At 36.9% G+C, this 21380-nt stretch overlaps 1 protein-coding gene across 8 annotated transcripts in view; it reads left to right on the top strand.

Annotated features, from left to right (window-relative positions):
* The window catches only part of Slc44a5 (solute carrier family 44 member 5), a 339417-nt gene that overhangs the window by 286643 nt on the left and 31394 nt on the right, over positions 1-21380 (top strand). For all 8 annotated transcript variants that reach the window (XM_078026504.1, XM_078026502.1, XM_078026500.1 and 5 more), the window contains 3 exons: positions 9503-9587; positions 16781-16906; positions 17745-17805. In XM_078026504.1, coding sequence (XP_077882630.1) covers positions 9503-9587; positions 16781-16906; positions 17745-17805 — 272 coding nt within the window. The remainder of the gene's footprint in view (positions 1-9502; positions 9588-16780; positions 16907-17744; positions 17806-21380) is intronic.

Genomic DNA, 21380 nt, shown 5'->3' with positions numbered 1-21380 from the left:
GATGTATTAATGAAATATAATTATAGGTATAATTCTATAATTATGAAATAAAGGTATGAGTAAGTTTTATTTCCTTATTTATGTGCTTATATGCATTGTAATTTTCTGCCAAAAATATATATGTATATTACTTTTATAACCCCTCTCAAATTTTCTAAACATCAAGACTTTTTTAAAAAGTATATAAGCTGAGACAATGAATAACTTAGCTATTAAAGTCCTTTCTGTAAAAAATAAAGTACAAAAAGAAAATGTTGTCAGAATACATACCCTGCAGTCAAATCCTGACTTTGCCTTTGAGCATTGACATTTGGGCCTGGGACACATGCTACCAGGCCTTAATTTCCCTATAATGATGCAAAAGTTAAACGAGGACAGTAATTTAGAAGAAACTGGCACCATCTTACCTGTTTGCAAAACACTTCTATATTCCATACCACATCATTTGTTAATGTCCTCCGATTTCGATATTCTAGGCTTTCGATATCCAGTAAATAAGATCCTCTTATATTGTTAATCTTCGAGAACCTCTAGGTTTTCAGAGATAGTCAGTGAAGCCACAGATTCCAATGCAGTGTGTTCAGCACAGCACATAATTTTAAAATGAAGCATGATGCTGTTGTCCCCTGTGAAGCAGCCACACACACACACACACACACACACACACACACACACACACACACCAGTTGGTCTTGGGCACAAGATCCTGACTTACTACCATGGGTACTTTTTGCTCCCTGAATTTATGTGATTATTAACTTGCTGACTTTGCCAAACTCTCTCTACTGGGCCCATGGTTCTTTGAGGTGAGGGACATTCTCTGTCTTTCTCATTGCTGTGTCTTCAGCACCAAAGAGACTCCCTGGCATTGTAGTAGGTACTCTCAAAATTCATTACTAAACGAATGAAAACAAAGGGGCCACACAGATTAGTGATTTGCCCCTACCAGGGAGGTCCTAACAACACTGCTTAGCGACTATCATTATTACTTTCATTTGGAAAATTTGGAAATGGAAATTCAGAAAAGTTAAGGTCCCACAGACTACTAAATAGCATGTTCCAACTCCAGATTCTGTGCTCCTTAGACCACACATTGATAAAGATTGCAGTGAATTTGGTTTTCCATTGGTTTAACATGTTCAACCTAGGCCTAAAAATCTTGAACAAAGCTGGTAAAAGTTATCATTTAATAAAAATAAGTACATAAATACATAAGCTTGTGCATTTGTGCCACAGTGAAAAGCATGTATATTAATGGATAAGCAATTGATGGAGCCCCAAACCAGAGGGACATACTTGTTAGACTGTAACCATTACAATATTTGTTCTCTTTAGTGTCATGATGACCTTACAGCAATCCTTTGATTCTGACCTCTGAAAGACATTCCTTAGAACCAAACTTCAATTCACTGTTTAGAGAGGGGTGTGATCATATTTGAAATGTAGAATTTGGCTTTTTGTGCTTTATGTATACCAAACCAAAGAACTTGAGGCAAAACTCTGGGAGTTTTCTAAGATATCAAGATACATGAAAGAGAGACTTCAAAGCAAGACAGGGCGCTTTGTTATTCTGTGTAACTTTCTCTGCCTTTTCAGTCTCAGGGAAGTTGTTCATGACACTGGGGTTACAGACCTTTCTTTGAGATTTCCACTAAAAAGAACTTGATTGATTTTGATGCCACCTTCTGGCTACTACAAAAACTTCAGCTTATAAAGGTTGTGTTAAAACAACTTGGAACATTGTCTGAAGTCACCCAATCAGACAGACTGAACTACCCTTCCCCCAGGATGTGGCTCGGATAAGGAAAATGGAAGATTGAGGGGCAAAAGCTCTTCCACTTAAATTTTTGTGTTCAAATTATGCCATTATACATGTACTCTCTTTTTTTTTGCATTACAATTCTTAATACACATATATACCACATACCACATTGGCGTGAACATACTTTATATACAGAGTTACGAGAAATTGTGCTATATATGGGTAATAATGAGTGTGATGCATTCCACTATTGTCATGTATGTAATAAATAAATAAATAAATAGATTTTGTGTTCAATTTGGCATCTCCATGAAACAGGAATAACTTTGTCTTTATTCACTGCGGGACCTTTCACAGAACTGTAAGAGAGTCCCACAAATCTGTTTGAACCCAATACAAGCCCAGACCCCCAACTTAGTTTAATTTTTAAAATTTTTGCCAAAACAATATATGCCTGTGAACACAAATCAAATAGTAATGGAGAGCTTATCATCCAACTAATAGTCGTCTATCCTAAGACTCTTCACCCTGATTTTATTCCACAGAGATAATCTTTTCCTCTGGTTTTAGTTCTTCTGGCAATTTTTAAAATGTATATGACTTTAGATGATATGCTTACCCTTTTATTTTGTGCTTTATTAACTTTAGATGATATCTACTGAATCTGCTCAGGAAAACAAAGACTGAGCTCATTTACATTATGTCTTTCCCTTACCTCCTCTTCCTCCTTCTTCTTCTCTTCCTCCTTCTCCTCCCATTTTTGTTAGTTAAATTGCTACCTTTAGATTTCCTGGTGGTCCCATTTGATGGTATACTACACCTCTACTTCTTGTTCTACTAACATTTTTTTTAAGAATTTAACCTTTATTTTATTTATTTGTTTTTATATGGTGCTAAGGATCGAACCCAGTGCCTCACATGTGCTAGGCAAGTGCTCTACCACTGAGCTACAACCCCAGCCCTCTACTAACATTTTTTGAACTATAAATTGTTTTATTTTTGTTCCGAAAATTTAATGTTCGCTTAAAACCCAGAACGTAATAGGAAAATATATATTTATCCATTGAGCCTTTGCATAAACGTTTTAAGAGTTGACTCACAGTATATTATTTAAATTATTTCACACAAATCAAACTTCTTATAAAGTATATTTTAACTCTATTGATGATTTTAGAAAACAATCACAACATAAAAATCAAGACTCTTCCTCTGTTTCCAGGAAAAAATGGTTTACTGTAAAGTTATCCTTTTAATATCTTTGATGTCAATTCTGGGGAAATGAGGGGGTGGCCATTTCCTGCCTTGATTGATGATCCTCTTGCCCTGATTGTGTTCATGTAGTGTCTCTCCTTTGTACAGCATGACAGCTCCTACTGTAGAAGCCTTAAAAGGACCCCCTTCTTGTTTCCCTAACTGCCGTCTGATTTCTGTGGTCTCCTTGCTCACCTTCTCATTGTAATAGCCACAAAGGACATGCTTCTGTTTCAGATGTCCATGTTCAGAACAAATGTCTATATTCTCACATTTAATAAAGTTTCTGAGGGTTTCTTCTCCTATGCTGTTTAACTTCAATGCTGTGTCTGTTTGGAGGAGCTGCCATCCAAAAGATGTCATCCAAAAGGCTGGAATTCTCCTTACTTCCACTGGTATCATTTGCCTGTGCTTTACATATGGCTGGACCCAGGACTGCTAATGCTGGCCCCCAGGGAGGGCCTGGAAACCCTGGCCAGCTCTGTTGACATTTTTGCTGCAGTAGCTCTCAAGAGTTTTAGAGCAGTCCACATGCTGTGGGCTACCAAGGCACCACGGTCAACAGCACGCCAGATGCCGTCTTCCTTTTCTGCTAAATTTTGACAGCATCTTGACATCTCTTTAGGGCCGCACTTTTTATTTCCCTCCTGCCCCTTTTCCTTTGCCCTTCTACCTTTCTGTATTTACTCTTTTATGGGCTTGAATTTGTCACCATTTATGTTCAGTCCTGCAGTTCAACAGAATCCAGCATGTTCTGTTGGTAGGTTGATTTCAGAAGTTGGGAGCAATGATAAAGGACTTTGATTTGGTCTTAATTGTACAATCTTTATTCACTGCCAAGCTATTATATTTTCATTTCTATCATGTCTCTAATCTAAAAATAAAATCTCAAACGAATTTTATTAGTTATAGTTATACATAATATTGGGGTTTATTCTGTCATGATTACACAATGATGGAATATAATTTGCTGCATTTCAGTTCCTAGTACATCACCTTTCTTCCCCCTCCTGCCTATTATATATTTCTACTCAACTGATCTTTTTTTCTATTTATTTATACATTTTTTAAAATTAATTACATTGTGAATACACCTAAAGATGAAATTTACGGTAGTATCTTCATATATGTATGTAAGAAAATTTGGTCAGATGCATTCCATATTCCTCCCTTTCCCCATCCCTCCTCAATCTCCTTCCTCTACTCTAGTTTCATGGAATTCCTTCCCTCCTTTTTCTTCTTCTTTCTCTTTCTCCTTCATTGTTTCCTTATCTTGATTTAATTTCCACCTATGATAAAAAACATTGGCCCTGGATTTGGGGGGGGGGTGTCTGGCTTATATCCCTTAGCACAATATTCTCTGTTTACCAGCAGAATATAATTTTACTCAGAATATAAAGAATAATTTCATTCTTCTTTCTGAGTAAAACTCCATGGTGTGTATATATACCACATTTTCTTTATCTATTCATCTATTGAAGGGCATCTAGGCTGTTGCCAAAACTTGGCTATTGTGAATTGTGCTATAAACATTGATGTGACCGCATCACAATAGTATGCTGATTTTAGATCTTTTGGATACACTGAGGAGTGGGATAGCTGGTTCCTCTGGTGGTCCCATTCCTAGAATTTTGAAAACCTTCAAGTTTAATAGCAACATAAGATCATTTCACATTTTACTTTGCTTCAATATAGAGCAATAACATTCTTGAATAATTTTTTGTTTGCTTATTCCCAAATATTATCCTGAACAGAGGTCGTCAGGAACATGTTTACTGCTAATGCACGTTACTTTGCAGAGGCTTCCTCTTCTTTGAAGACCTATCTATAGAGCTCAGGACCCGGTAAATCGAAGGCCTGTTGCATGGCATTCATTCTGGAGCTTTCCTACCTCAGAAGATTGTATCCTATCTCTAGAGTTGTCAGATTAAGCAAATAAAAATACAGAATACCTAGTTAAATTTTAATTTCAAATAAGCAACAATTCTTTCAGTACAAGTTATGTTGCATTCAGTTTCCTGTGTGCCAAGGCTGTTCCTTTCTTTGCTGACCCTTTGTTTTGAAGAACATTCTGTTACCTTCCTAAGAAAAAATGGGAGGAAAATTTTATGAGTCGCTTGAAATGTCCCGTTTTCTCTCATTTTATTGTCCTTTTTCTCTTTATATTTGGTTGAAAGTCTAGCTATAAAATTGTAGCTTGAGACACAAATTCCCCTGAGAAATTTGAAGCCTGTTCTGCTGTTCTTGGCATTCAGTAATTCTAACGCTTTTCATTCACATACTTGGTGGCTTTTTCCTCTGAAACTATGACCCTTGTCAGCTCTGGAATACTTTCTTTTGTTATTTCTTTACTGCCTTTTTTCCTTGCATTTTTTAAAAAATAATTTTTAGCTGTTGATGGACTTATTTATTTAATGCAGTGCTGAGAATTGAACCCAGTGCCTCATACATGCTAGGCAAGCGCTCTACGGATGAGCCCCAGCCCCAGCCCTTTCCTTGCATTTTATTAGCCCTCTTTTTAAAAATTATTAGTCATACTCTGGATTGTTTTGAGAATTGAATCCCTTCATCCAGGAATTACAGGTTTGTGCCATTACACCTAGTAGAAGTGTGTTAAAGAACCCTGCGTGCCTTAAATTATTTTATTAATTTCATCAGCATCAGATTCTGTCTGCTTACCTTATCTTTTCCTTTTGTTTTCTGATTTGCCTCATATTCCTGGTTGATCATTCATTCTTTTTTATTATTATTTATTAGTTCTAATCAGTGATGCATGACAGTAGAAAGCTCTTCAATTCATTGTATACAAATGGAACAGAATTTTTCACTTCTCTGGTTGTGCATGAAGTAGAGTCACACCATTTGTGCAATCATACATGTACCTAGGGTAATGATGTCCATCTCATTCCACTGTCTTTTCTATCCCTTTTGCCCCATTCAAAATTCCTCCATTTTTCCCATGCACCGCACCCCCACCCCCGCCCATGGATTAGCATCCACTTGTTAGTGATCATTCATTCTTACTAAAGAAAGGCTGAGGATGAGTGTGTGGGTTTTCTTGGCTGCTGTGTTTGCAGGTCAGGTTTCCAAGGAGCTCTCTGCACTATGTCTGGGGTTGGGTCTCTGTTGGCTGTCAAATTCTACTACAGCATGAGCTGATGGGAAACCAGGTAGATGTCAGGCAGTGACTTTCAAAATATTATAATATAAAGGGACGTGGGCCAGAATATCAAATCCACAAGTCTTTGTTATCCTCAGAAGGTTCATTTAATATGAAGTCTCTGTTTTTGCTTGTTTTTCCTGGATGCTGGACTTTTAGGAGTATAGGAGTATAGAAGTATAGGAGAAGTATAGAGGTGGTGATTTACTCTGCAGGTCTATATGTAAACTCTCAATTGATCTTCCTGCTTTTGGCTACATTTCTCACTGTCAACTCTGTGTGCTGCATTTTTCATGATTTTTAACAGGCAATTCATGCCTCCCCCTCTCTATGGTCCTGTAGGATGTATTCATCATTCAGTGAACTTCCATAGGTATTGTTGAAATCTTGTGATTTGTGAGCGATTCACCCTCCATAACCTTAGCTAGTGTGATGATTATTCTTTTTTTGTACTTTCATTATTTTATTTTAATATGGCTCAGGAAGAGATGGTACATCATCTTAAACTTACAGTTTGCTATTGTTTCTCTTTTTTATTTCTTGATGAGAATATGATTTCCACTAAAGAGTGAGTTACTTTTTCAATCACTCCCTCAGAATTGATCCCCCGCAACCATCATCATCTAATTGGTACTCTAAGGAATGTGAGATCCACTGAAATTTGAATATACGAGAGAAAGTGGAAGAAGATTTGTACTGAAAATTTAAAGAGAATTTTAACTAAGACTTTGAAAAGTCTTATGTTGGAATTGGTTTTATTCATTCCACATTTGTGAGTGGCTATAATGGGTCAAGTACTAGACTACATTTTGGCAAGGTAGGAACATAAAGATGAATAAAGTATCGCTTGCACCCTTGAGGATAACATAATCTGGTGAATAAATTGAGTGTATGTTGCATTTTGCAGTTTATAAATTAAATTTAATTATGGTGGACACTTACTGATTTACCATTCACAGTTTTAACTTCTCCTTAGGGATCCAGAGATCCATGACGTGTAGTTTATTTATTTAGGTACAAATTTGAGTCATATGCATGGAGAGGTTGTGTGGATGGTATAGTTGCTTGAGTGATGAGAGAGCCAAGCTGACACTTGTGGATCTCTAAGGTTTCCCTGTGCATATTGTGTATGAATTAGTAACCAGCTGCATTAACCATTTGACATCAGTGGGTTACAAGCACAAAATAGGTTTATTTTTCTTCTATCATTGATTTTAACCATGCTCTTTCATATCTCCCTGCCTGTTGCATAGTTTCCAGATACATCATTAAAATCTTAGGGTAGCTAAATTTAAATTTTATTTCTTCCAATCCTCTCCAGCTGGTTTGCAAGTTTGACCTTGCAAAGAAACTTGGAATGGGAGAAGGGGCCTGGTCTACTCTTTCACTTCATTTTTCTCTTTCTTGTTCTAGCTCTTTTGCTGTGCAGTGAGGGATGGTAGGATAAGGAAGGAGATGAGTGTCTGTTATGTTGATGACCACTCCCCGACACACTCCCACATGGTTGTTATTACAACTGAGACATAACTGATTGATCATCAATACTCTCTTTATAGCAAGCATCCAAATAATGGCTCATTCACGGGAACAGGGTGGCTGTACAGTTGTCTGATGTGAAATATCAGCTCTGTTTTGCTGTCCCCCCAAATGCCTTTAGTTCTTCCATTCCTGGTGTTTCGTATCCACATTCTTTTACTGTCAAGCAAGGTACCACCACGAGGGCTCAAATCCATTTACTTGACTTCCACATCTTATCTACCATGACAAGCTGCTTCACTCTTACCTTCTTTCTTCTCCATTAACTTTTTTTCAACTCTTTGGGTCTCATTTCTTCATTCTCAAATAGGTACAGAGGCAGATCTGCCACAGAAGGAGGTGTTCAACTGGAAAATGAGGTCCTGGTCTGCCCTTCTCTCAGGTTCCTTCGGTCTCGGTGGGAGGTTCTCTCAGATCCTTCTGTAATTTGGATGTGAGAAGCGACAACCCACCCTCTCCTCAGTGAGGAGGGGAGGGAAAGTCCTCTTAACTCTGATCATTGCATTTTGCCAATTCTGCTTGCTCCAGTCTGCCTCCCTGACTCCATCTTTTGTTTATGTAGGGGCAAGAAGAGGATAGAGTGATAGAAGAATCTAGCCCCAGTTCCTTGTGGAGGACTTTCTTTATCCATGGATTTGGATTCTTCTTACTAATTCTAAGCCAGTAGGAAAAATATTGCTCCACAGCCCATTATGTTTATGCTATATATGTAGTCACATGGATTCACAGGGGACTTGATAAAATGCTAGGAAACATTTTTCTTGAGTAGTTAGGAATGTATTTCCTCCCCCCCCACACGTTTTTATTGGTGCATTATAGTTGAATACAATGGTGGGATTTGTTGTTAACATTCATACCCAGGGCCATGTTTCTTAAGATGTGATTTATAAGCCTCCTATATCTGAATCCACTGGGGAGCTTAAGGGAACTGTTGCTTTTTCCTGGGTCTCATGTTCAGCCATTGGGCTCTCAAGGTTGTAAAGGAGAATAGGAATCAGGATTTTCAATAAATACCCCCAAGCTTTACTTATGTTTACTGAAGTTAGATAACTACTTGTCTTGCCCACTACACATTATCTTAGTCCTCCTAACACCACTGTGAAGTAGGTAGTGCTTGGTATTGTCTTCATTTGACTAATGAGGAAATTGAGATTCAGAAGAGAACCATGATTTGTTGAATGGCAGAGTAATAGTCCACACAAAGATAGTGATTAATTAGCTGCCACTGACTATAATTTTAAACAGAGAGAAAAATAGCACTGTATCTTTGTTGGGATTACCAAAGTAATACGTGTTTCTTTTAGCTAAGAAACACATAAAGGCACAAAAAATAAATCAAGAAATATAGTTTCAATATTTAGATAAAATAATTTTTCCCCCGAATATAATTTGTCAAGTCTCTTTTTACAAAATTGAAATCAAATCATATTTTAATACTCTTTAGTAAGCTGCTTCTTAAAATTAATGTATTGTGAATTTTTCCATTCATTATGTCCTTCAACATTAATTTCAATGGCAATGTAATATTCCTCTTAATGAAGGTACAGTTTTAGATCTAACCAATCCTTTGCTGATGGACAATTTAATCATTTCAATGTTTTACAATTACAAAAAAAAATGCTTCAATTATTAAGTAACTTAAAGGGGAGTTTGAAGATACATTTCAATTGTCTAGAGAAAATGAAGCCAATTTTAAAAGGTCACATGTTAAAAGTATTGGGATCTGAAATGTTATGGAACATTCCCTTGGTTATTAAAAAGATTATATTACGCTGTTTTCTTTTTGTTAACAGGAACAAGACCATTTTGTTTTACTTTAACCTGTTAAGATGTGCCAAGCCTTCTATTCTGTTCGGCCTACAGTGCCCTACCACACAGGTAAGGGAAAAGATGACTCACTGGAGGTGTTAGAAATTCTGAGCGTTTTTGGATGAGATAATTCAGAGATTGCATTTGAGTTCTGTGTATGTGTGGTGAGAAAACATAAGTAAGATCTCATGTTTGTTCATAGAAAACCAGAGATTTAAAATTTAGAATCACTAAGGAATCCTAATGATTATCTTATCCAACCACCTACTTTTACAAATAAAGTGGATTTATTTTTCTCATGACCATTATCATATTAGGAAGAGTGAGCTAGCTTCTATAACTAACTAGTTTTTCAGTGACTTAACACCATAATGTCCTCCTTTGACCACATAAGAGCAGGTGTCTGTGGTCAGTGGACTACTCTCCTCCAAAGCTCCTGCTGTCCAATGACTTTGCCATCCTTTAAGTCCTCTTCATCACCTGTATCCAGCTTCCAGAAGGAGACAGTAAGAATGAATAAAGCACCCCTGCTCTTGTTTTTCACTTTTTCTTTTTTAACAGAGATTAAACCTAGAGGGGCTTAAACACTGAGCCACACACCCAGCCCATTTTTTTTATTATTATTATTTTGAGACAGAGTCTACTAAGTTGCATAGGACCTTGTAAGTTGTTGAGGCTGGCTTTGAACTTGCAATCCTCCTGACTCAGCCTCCTGAGCAGCTGGGATTACAGATGTGTGCCACCATGCCCCGCTAACGACCCCATTTTAAGAAGCCATGGATCAGAAGAGTTACACATTGCAATTTTACTCATATGCCGTAGAGATAAATTAGGTATGGTCATCCCTAGATGCAAGAGGGAAGGAATCAAGCAATGGTAGTTCAGAAATGAATGGCCTCTCCTATTCCATGGAACAAGAGTCACAAACCTCAATGGACAGTTGATTGTGTCTTTTATAGTCTACTCCTCTGGCTCCCAGAATACCTTTCTTCTTCTGAAAGAAGAATCCGAAGTCCCAAGGGCTTTCTTTACTTAAAGTCCTGGCATTCCAGGTTCTAGGAGTGATGGATGGTTCTCTCCATCAGATCTTGACACTAAATGTACAATGGGGAATGTGTAGGAAAATCAGAATATAAACTCCCATTCAGAAAGGGAGAAGTGATAAACACACAATAGTCTCTGGTGCAAGATGATGAAAAGCAGTCCTTTCTCTGACCTAAATTATGCTCCATGAGAGGCTCCTCCTCATCCATTCCTTATATGGTCTTTTGCTGAGCCACCTGGGAGGCTATTTCCTGTCCATTAGCTCCATGCCCCACCATTGCTGAGCACCGGAGACAAAGCCCTCCAGACAGTCATATAGCTTTGAAGCTCAACTTCTGTTGTGTATGTTTAGTGCCTCAAAGAACATTTCGACAGATGCAGGCTTTTCTAAGCTAGCTTATAATTTATTTGGCATTTCATCAGTCTCAAAGCTTAGTAGACTTCTGACAGACATGCTTTTTCTTGCTTTCATGTGCCAGTAATAGTACCCAAAGATCTTTCCTAGAGCTAGTTTATAGATCCACTTTCTTTGCTTACTCATCTCCCTTAAAAATTTTTGAAATTTTATTTCCGTCACTTAGGATTTTGGTATCTTAGTTCTGTGACCACCTCTATTTAAGCCCCCAAGGTCAAGGTCAAATATTTGACCTTGTCAGTAACAATAATTACCACTCTTTACAATCTCAATTTCAAGTATCCTACTGTCTGGTCCTCTCAATTTATAATATTCCCACTTTAGTGATTCTTCTTCCTCACTGGGAAGTACAAACCACTGATCCTTACCCCCTCCCCTTCAAAGTGTGCCTCATTTCCCTGATTTTTCATCTCCCTCTCTACCTGACTTAGATTCCTCCACCCCTTATTAAAAGTTGCAACTTTATACATACTCTCAATTCCTTTGCCCTCTCTCACTTCAATGTAGTAAATCTCATTTCTGGTTAAATGTGATTTTCTGCCTATTCCTATGCACGTTCTTGGAAAAGATCACAACAATCCTTTAAATTTAGGGCCTAACCTCAAGTGGGTCTTTACTGCTGTTCCACAACCATGCTCTAGACCCCCGTTTGTTCAGTAGCTTACTTCCCTAGAAAACAATTTCATACCTTTCTCTCTTACCTCAAACCTCAAAACCTTCCCGCCTCCATGCCTGATTTTGCTTCCTGCTTTGATGAGAAAGTACAGACATTCAGGAGACAGTTTGAAAGAGTTCTGCTCTGACCTCCACTTGCCTATGTGCCTTCATTCATATCATATACTCATCCTTCCTTTTCTTCTCTGTGGGAGAAACCTGTGCTTCTTGTGACAGCCCCTCTTTTGTGCATGAGATCTCATCCTGTCTCGCATCCTGGATCATCTCACTTCAGAAATATCCTGTTTTTATTCATTATCATTTTCCCTTCTCTACTAAATCATTCCCCATCAATATCCAACCATGTTGCTCTTCCTTACATCTTAAAAGAATCTTTTTGATCACATATACCTCCTTAGCTACTGCTCCACATTTCTGTGCCTCTTTTTTCTTTTTTTTCAAAAGATGGTCTATATTCGGGGATCTAAATCCTTTTCTTTCAGTCTCATCCTGGGTTTTATCCCTACTTCAATTCGTAATTTGCAAATTATACCTATTGATGTACCTATTATTAGACCAAGAGTCATTTCTCAATCCACATTTACTTGGTCTGGCAGCAGTGTTTAATCTCTCTTCAATACAATACCGTCTTCATTTTATTTGGAGTGGGGGCACAGATTCTTCTGTATTTTCTCTCAGCTCTGTGGTTGCTTCCTATCAGTCTCCTTTACTGTTTTCTCTTCATCTTTCTGACATCTCCTAAACATTGGAGTTTCTTTCCTTATCAAACTTCCTCTTCTAATTTTGCATTTACTCTTGGTGATCTCATCTAGTATCATGGAATTAACACCACCTTCTACGCTTCCCTTTCTAATTTGTATCTGAAAAATTATATTCAACCACCTGTGTAGTGTCTTTACAGGTATAGTTAGTTGACAAAATTTTAAGTGTCTAAAACTGAATTACTAATCTCTGACTTCATCCCTAAATTTCTTCCCTACCCCCAAAAGTCTTTTCTCTTTCAGTTAACATTAGTACCGAACTCCATGGAATCATCCTTGATACCTCTCTCACATACCCATGCTTGAACTGTCTGTTAATTCCTTTGGTCACCCTTCTGAATCTACTCTGGACAAAACTACTTGCCACCACCTCTTCCCTTTCTCAGGGAACCATCATCTCTTTTCTAAATCAGTTGAGTGATCTCCTGAGTGGTCTTTCTGACTCTGTCCTTGTGTGGACCTGCTCTTCTATAGTCTCTTTCCAAACCAGCAGCCAATGTGGACTGTTCAAATGTAAGTAAGATGATTTCTCTTCTTCGCCTAAATGCTCCAATAACTTCTATGTATCTTTTTTGGTCTGACCAATTCTCTGAGCACACATCTCTGATACTCCTTTTGCTCGCCACACTCAGGTCACACTGACCATCTGTTGTTCTTTAAAGGACCCAGGAAAGCTTCTGCCTCTGAGCCTTTGATTTTACCATTTCCATTCCCTCCCATCCTCTTCCTCCAGTCTATAAGGCTTGATTCATGTCAAATGTTACAAATGCAAAGCAAATGGTACTTTCTTAGAAAGACCTACTTATTTAAGATTGGAATCTCACCCAGCCATCCCTTCCCATCTAACCTCTTTTCTATCCTTTTTCCCATAGCATTTAGTCCTATCTTATAACAAACATTTGATTATTTTTTATTTGTTATACATCTCTCCCTACTAGAAGGCAAACTGCTTGAGAGCAAAGTTCTCATTTGTTTTGTTCACTTCTGACTCCCCAATACGTGGAACAGTCTCAACATAGGTGACAAGTCAATATTTATGGAATGAATAAATTAATAAATGAGTGAATTAATATCTTCCTACTTTCAGTTAAAGATTTTTCTACCATATTATACAAATCTGTCATTAATATGACAAAACAAAAAAATAGTACACATTATGCTTATTTATTATTTTTCATAAACTATTTACTAAATCATCTTTTCTTCATAACAAATATAGTGTTTTAATCTCCATTGCAATGCACCCTCCCAATGACCACATTCTAATTTATTTAGAGTGTTTAGCATATATGAATTAGAGATATAAAAATAGGGGCAAAGAACTACATTTGAAGTGCCCTTTGTGGTATACAGAGAATCAGAGTTGAATCAGGATGTGTTTTAGATGCTGATAATGCAGCCCTGCACTTAGTTTGCCAGGCCATGGTACTGATCTGAGCCATATTTTTATGCATTAAGTTTTTGATAACTGCCAGCATGGTCCAGACATGTGCCACAGGCATTTCAAGGACAGACTGAGATCAATTAGGATACCCAACCTCAATGTGACCTTCATTTTTGGCTAATTATGTTGATTGCTACTAATCAGCACCCTATTTGAAGTGAACAAATTGGTCTGATAGAAGAAAGAGTAAAGAGCAGTTGCTGTGTTGGTTTTCATTTTAAGAGCTCATTTGTGTCTGGAATGAAATTTGATGTGATTCTCTTTAACAAACCACATTTTACCATTTTAATTACTTTCTTTTATGTGTTGCATTCACAGCACTTTTATGTGTGGTACACATGGTGTGTGTATTTGTAAGAGCAGAAATTGTCATGATCCCAACTCAGTAGTTCCTACCATCATTTAAAGCCTATGAAAGCATTCGCTTTTTAAATGCTCACTTTTATAAATCCACTGAAATGCATCCAACAGGGGAACTAGTTCAGTTATCTTTCAACCTCTTTTGAGTAAATAATCAAGCCTGGGAAATATCTCCTAATATGTTAATTTATTCAGATTAACTGCAATCAGAGTGAACTTTTTGATATTTGCATTGATGATAACCTTAATAATCTTCCAAAAATGTGGACAGGTTGAATGGTGTGAACACACCCTATATAGTTCTTTAGCTTTTTTAGAAGGGTACCTGTGACACCTCTAATATTTTCTCCAGAAGTGTGTTAGTCAGTTTTCCATTGCTATGAAAAAAAAAAAAAACAAGAAAAACAAATTAAAGGAGGAGAGGTTTATTTTGACTTGTTTCACAGGTTTCAGTTCATAGACACTTGGCTCTGTTGATTCTGGGCCTGTGGTGAGGCAGACCATCATGGCAGGGAGGGCATTGCATAGCAAAGTTGCTCACCTCATGGCAGCCAGGAAGGGTGAGAGAGAGAAAAGCGGGTGAGGGGTCAGGAAGAGATAGAGTCCCCCAGAACATACCCCCAATGATACACTCCCTTCAAGTAGAATCCTACCTCCTATAATTTCTACAACATCCCATAACCCATTCAGTTATGAATCCATCAATGGATTAATCTATTGATGACACTAGAGTGCTAATGATCCAATTTTTTCTCAAAAGCCCCACCTCTGAATATCACTGCACTGGGGACCAAGCCAACACATGAGCCTTTGGGGGACATTCTACATCCAAACTATAAGAAGAGGTATATAAGAGTGTGTGTGTGTGTGTGTGTGTGTGTGTGTGTGTATGTGTGTGTGTGTGTGTGTGTGTGTGTGTGTGTGTGAGACAGAGGTGGGGGGAGAGGGAGAGAGACTATGAAAGAGAAAATATATATGGAGGTGTGAGTGTGGAGGAATGGGCTGTTTACCTTGTCAAAACTTCTAGAAGGTATTAGACTGCTGCTGTAACAAGACGATGTTCACTGTGAGATTTGAGGAGTCCACTTAGTTAGTCTAGTAACTTAGCTATGAAGTCAGCACTAAATACTCTTGTGTATAGCAGAAACACGACCCAAAAGAAGGAAGAAAGATGTCAGCTCAGCAGCAGTATTTTTGCCTCACTGCACATAGGGATCAACCAGTGAGAATAATTACCAAAGTACAATGTGGAGATGGTGTAAGTCAGGGCAAAGGAGGAGTTCACAAGGAGAAACTGAATTAGTAGAGATGTTTAATGGTTGACTGTAGCTCAGATGGCTTACGATGATCTTTCTTTCTTTTTTTAATTATAAACAAAAGCAAAACCAACAGTAATTCTTTCTTTTTTGTGGAATTACTAATTGAATTGCAGTCACTTCCTGGTGGCTCCATGAATGAGTGATTTGGTTTGGCACTGATAGTACCCCAAGTTCATTAATATAAAATGATAACATGAACGACCTCTCTGCCCATGTCTACATGGTGTTGGGAAAAGACTATAATAATGATTGATTGTGGCAAGTAGCCCTAAATAATTGTTCATTTCTTATGGGATAAAACTCTGATCATATTTTGAGAATTCACTGTCACTAATTATTGTAATGGCATAAGTTATTGACATTCAGAACATTTTAAACTACCATCTTATTCATATTTAGAAAAGGACATAAGATTCTAACTCTGCATATGAATAAAGTATACAGGCAAAATTAATCTTGATTTATACTCTTAGCTCTAATTCATAAAATAATTTTTAAAGTTTTATTTAAAAATCCATCATTTCTAGGCATAAAGTGGTACATTCCTGTAATCCCAGTAATTTAAAAATCTAAAGTTGGAGGATTGCAAGTTTGAGGCCAACCTCTGAAATTTAGCAAAATCCTATCTCAAAAAAATTCTTTAAAGGCTTGGGAATGTAGCTCCATGGGAGAGCACCCCTGAGTTGTATCCTAGTATTGAAAAAAAAAAAAAGGCCCTCATCATCCTATGGTAATGGTCACATAAATATACACATGTGATAAATTTTACAGAACTACATCTCCATGCAGACACACACAAATTAGTGAATATAAAACTAGTGCAATCTAAATAAGTTTAGTGGACTGTAACATTTAAATTTCTTCATTGTGATATTTTTGTTATAAGTATGTAAACTCTTACCATTGCAGGGGAAACAAGTAAAGAGATGTGGAATCTATTTATTAAAACTACCTATGAATCTATATTTATCTTAAAATCAAAAGCTAACAGTAAGCTCATCACTATATAGTACCTGATTGTTTTAACACAGCATCAACATTGGAAAGGAAGGAGTAGAGTTTGATAACTCTGTATTTGGAATTTAATTTTTTTTACAATAAGACTAGAAATTGGTTTACATCCTTCTGATAGAAAACAGTGCTTTGCTCTTTATTCTGGTGGACAATTCACAAGTCTCACCTTATGGATACTTCCTGATTTATTCTCATTTCAGTTGCCATCATTATTTTCCTATTCTTCATAGATCTGTGTCTCCAAGTGCCCAGAAAAATTTTTAACCTACGTGGAAATACAAATTTCGTACAAAGGAAATAATAGTAATTGGCTATACTACAGTCAATTCTGCCAACCTACTGCTGAACCTGAAAAGGTATGTGTGTTTAAGGTTACAACTAGAGAAGAATTTAACTTTTGTCTCAGTCTCAAGTGTAATATGATCATTTGTTACTGGACAAGCCCCTACATCTAAGAAATGATTACTAAAGGCACCATTCCATTAAAACACAAAGCATATGTGCTCTCATGAACACACACCCCATTTATAGAGTATTATTGTGCAGACTTGGAGTGTTAAGACAGGCTGTTAAGTCTGGTAAGTTATCTTCAACTTTTTTTCTGGCACCAGCAAATTCTCTACCTGGATGGAAATTTTTGCTGTGAAGAGTCAGGATTTAATGTAATTTGCAATCACCATTTCATTTATGTGTGATGGAGCCCCATAGTAACTTAACAATACAAATTTTACTTCCAAGACTAGTTTGATAAATACTCATTAAACAACAACAAAAGAAACCTATCTAGGTTTGAGATTTATAAGGGATTTCTAAAGCCTAATGATGTTAAATAATATTAGTGATTTTTACAGTAGAGAAGATGCTCTTTTCTGGCGTGTGGGAGTGATGGTGTGATGTATTAGACACCAGGATATAGCTAAAACACAGACACACACCCTCACAGGTATGCTTTGGTTTTAGAGGGTCTGGTTGTATTACTGTTGATTTGATTGAACCATGGTTAGGGCATTTAAAAGAGCTTGTCAAACAATAATTTGTGTGTGATGATCTTATAGTTATTATTATTGGGAGGAAGTAATTTGGAACAATGAGATTTATGGAGTTACATTTGGAAGGAATAAAACTTTTATATGGAGAATAAAAGTAGTCCTCACATGACTTCTGACAATTTAATTCACTCTTCCTTTGTTTCAGCCCATCTCAGAAGTCTTATTGGATGATGACTGCCCTGCAGCAATTTTTCCAAGCAAACCTTGTAAGTATCAATAATTTTACCTTTGAAACACAGATTCTACCAAGAAGTAATTTAATTAAATTTCCATGTTTCACAGTTGATGAAATTAAGATCAGGAATGTTTCTATGTCTGGCCCAAGGTCCCAGAGTTCATTAAGAAGTCTGAGGTAAAGCCATTCCTCCTGACTCTAGCCAGAGATATTTCATTGGCACTCTGGGCTCTGGGGTGTTGCTACATAAACACATGGAAAAGATTGAAAGTTGATTTTAAAAGCCAATCTGATTGATTATTTGGAATTCTACAAGCATGTATACCCATACACACACATACCTGGATTCAACCAGAAAGTTTGTTCAGAATTGCCTTGGGGAGGGAGCAAGGCAGATACTTGTCTTTATGATCTTATATTGGAAATATTTATGTCTCCTGAATGAGTCTACATTTTATTTCTTTAAAGTTTTAAACTTTACTTAAAGTGATACTTTGTTTAGGGAAAAATAACCACTTATTTTCCTTTCTTAAAGATATAATCCTAGCTACCAAAAAAAAAATTACAGATATCTATTACAGTGTTTATTCAAAGTAATTAGAGAGAAGTGGGGCACAAACATTAAAATATCCAAGTGCAAGAGAACATTTAAATAAATCATGATTCATTCATTAAAAGAAATGTTAGAATTATTAAATATAAATATTACAATAACATTAACATATGTTATGATGTGAAAAATGCAAATTATTATATACACTTCAGTGACAAGCATGAACAAAAATGAAAAAAATATGTTCAAAGAAAAAGATCAGAAAGAAATACACCAAATATTAAAGGGTTGTTTGGGGTGGCAAAACTATGGGCATTTTTCTCTTTTTCTTTCTTTCTTTTTTTTTTTTATTTATGCACTTCTCAACATTTAGTATATATAGCTTTTAAAATAGGTGAAACTTTTCATGTACCCAGAGGACCACACTGAAAATTTCCTTGCAGGGGTAGTGCACTAGCAGTCAGAACTGTGGTGGTGGGAGTCCAGAAGGACAAACATTTGCAAAGCTTCTTCCACTCTTCTACCAAGCATGGGTTGAAAAGAGTGCAGTCAAAACTCTAACCTAAGGAGGCAGATGCTTCCAGAAGAATCTCAAGGGGGTTGTAAAGCAAGCAACAGTAGTAGCTGTGGGATCAGGCTCTAAAAGAAAAGTGGAGAGATTCAGCCAGTTAGCATGAAAGTTGGAGATACAGTGTTTCTCTTAGAATAGGGATGCACTGCAGTCCTTCTAAAAGGTGAGATTTATTTCTTATTTGAGATGGTGACATTCCTGGAAAGATATTTAATTCAGGTAAACTGAATTAAATCACTGTCAAAATAGTATCATGTGAAGCTGCCCATTCCACTAAAGTTCTGAGATCTTTCATCATGTAAATATTTTTCATATCTCTTTTTATAATTTAATCATCCAAACATAAAATACAGAAGAAAGGTAATAGTCATCAGTTTACACAGAAAGTCAAGTACTCTGAAAAAGCTTCCACCAAGCACATATCTTTATTGCTCTGTGACTTTTCTCTGGGTCACTAAAGACCCTGAAGCAAAGACCCTGCAAGCAACCTCCCTCACCAAGATGCCCTAAGCAACAGCTGTCTGTAGCCAAAAACAGTGTTAAAAATGTTATGAAAATAAATCATTGGTCATGTAAGATAAAATATATGAGACACATGCCTGCCCTTACAAGTAGCATTAGATTAAATTGCAGAATATAAAATGTACATCGGGGATACAAAATGAATAAGGCACAGCCTCTCACAGCCTAGTGAGGGAGAGATTAAAAAAACATTGCAATCAACTTGTACTCCTCTTAACCGCATATCAAGCGTAGGACTTGTATTGGTCAGGGTTCTCTAGAGGAACAGGTTCAACAGAAAGTATAATTATAGAAAGGGAACTTATTGGATTGGCTAACACACTAGGAGCTGAATAGTCCACAATGGCCAAATGCAGGCTGGAGAGCTGAAAGAACCAGTAGCTGCACGGTCCAAGATGCTGAAGCCCCAGAACAAGAGGAATCACCAGTGCTAACCTAGTCTAAGACTCTCCATAGTCTGGAGAATCCCTGGCAGAATTCTATATGAGGAGTGAAGAAACCAGAGTCTGGTAACCTAAGAGGATCCAACAACCCCTTGGGACTGCTTCCTTATTCTTCCAATTTTTATTCCATACAAGCCACCATCCTATTGGACAGTGCTTCCGATGCTTAGAGAGGGTCTCCATTTCAGTTGGCTGACCCACATGCCAATCATTCCTAAACACACCCTCACTGTCACACCCATAAACTTCTTAATCCTTGCAATATCTTAATCCAATGAAGTTGATGATTCAAATTAACCATTACAGGACTCAATGGGATACTATGCTACTAATAAAGTTTACCCATTAAAGACTTTATAAAATTAAATAAATAATATTAAGAGAAAGAAATAGGGCTGGGGTTGTGGCTCAGTGACAGAGCACCTGCCTGGCATGTGTGAGGCACTGGGTTTGCTTCTCAGCACTGCATATAAATAAATGAATAAAATAAAGGTTCCTCAGCATCTAAAAAACTTTTTTAAAGGAGAAAGAAACAAGGATGGGAACTCTCATATGTAGGGAGTAGAAAAGGATAGAATGCACCAAAAGAAGGATAGTGTAGGAGAGATGTCTCCATGTAAACAAGAAAAGAGCTTCACAAAGGCGGTGGTGTCTACCATGTCAAAGGCTCAGAAAAGTTAGCACATTCAAATATTGGCCAAGTTCTACTAGTGCCAGGCACTACTCTGGGTAACAAGTCTAGTGGGATGAGGGCATGGGGCTCTCTGGGAGGACAATTTCCATGGCAGGGCAGAAATCTGCTTGGACTGAGAGCAAGTGAAGCAGCTGATGGACAATACTACATTAGATTTGCCACAGAAGGGGAGTGAAGAGCAGGAGAAAAAATAGGAATGGTACTGGAAGAATCAGCCATATTATAAGAGCTAAAGAAGTTGGAGGTGGGTGAAAAAAGAGAGCCAGGAAAGTCAGGAAAGGCTTTATGGTAACATATTTCTTTCTCTGAACTGAGTGCTTTAATATTTTATTTTAAGCCATGTATGCAAATTGGCAATGCTTCTTAAAAATTGTGAAAACAATCCATTTCTGATTCCTCTTAACTCTTCATTTAAAACTGGTCTTAAAATAGTTTAATAGATAATGTAAAGAAGAAAGGATTCTATTTAATCAAATTAAGAATATAGGAGATCAAACAGCAATTTAATACTCAGAAGTTATACTACTTTACAAAATGTGAACTTCTTTGGATAGCTTCAGAATTTCCATTTCTACTCCCTCCAAATACTATGTAAATAAAAAATCTGGAAGGGAGGAATATTATTAAGAATTCACAAACAAAATTTCTGTTCTTTTACAATAATTATAATTCAATTCTTATTTCCCAAGGAATTATTCACTAATCTCCAGTTTTCATAACTTCATTCAAGGAATATCCAAGATTTTTTTTTAAATAGCAAGCCTATTCTCATTTAGTCATACAAATAAATGCAACTTTTCTATTAAAGTGATATGTACCAGTG

This window comes from Ictidomys tridecemlineatus, chromosome 11 (genome assembly GCF_052094955.1).
Source record: "Ictidomys tridecemlineatus isolate mIctTri1 chromosome 11, mIctTri1.hap1, whole genome shotgun sequence".
NCBI classification, from domain to species: Eukaryota; Metazoa; Chordata; class Mammalia; order Rodentia; family Sciuridae; genus Ictidomys; species Ictidomys tridecemlineatus.
Note: the sequence above shows the minus strand (reverse complement) of the source record. Positions and strands in the feature narration are given on the sequence as shown.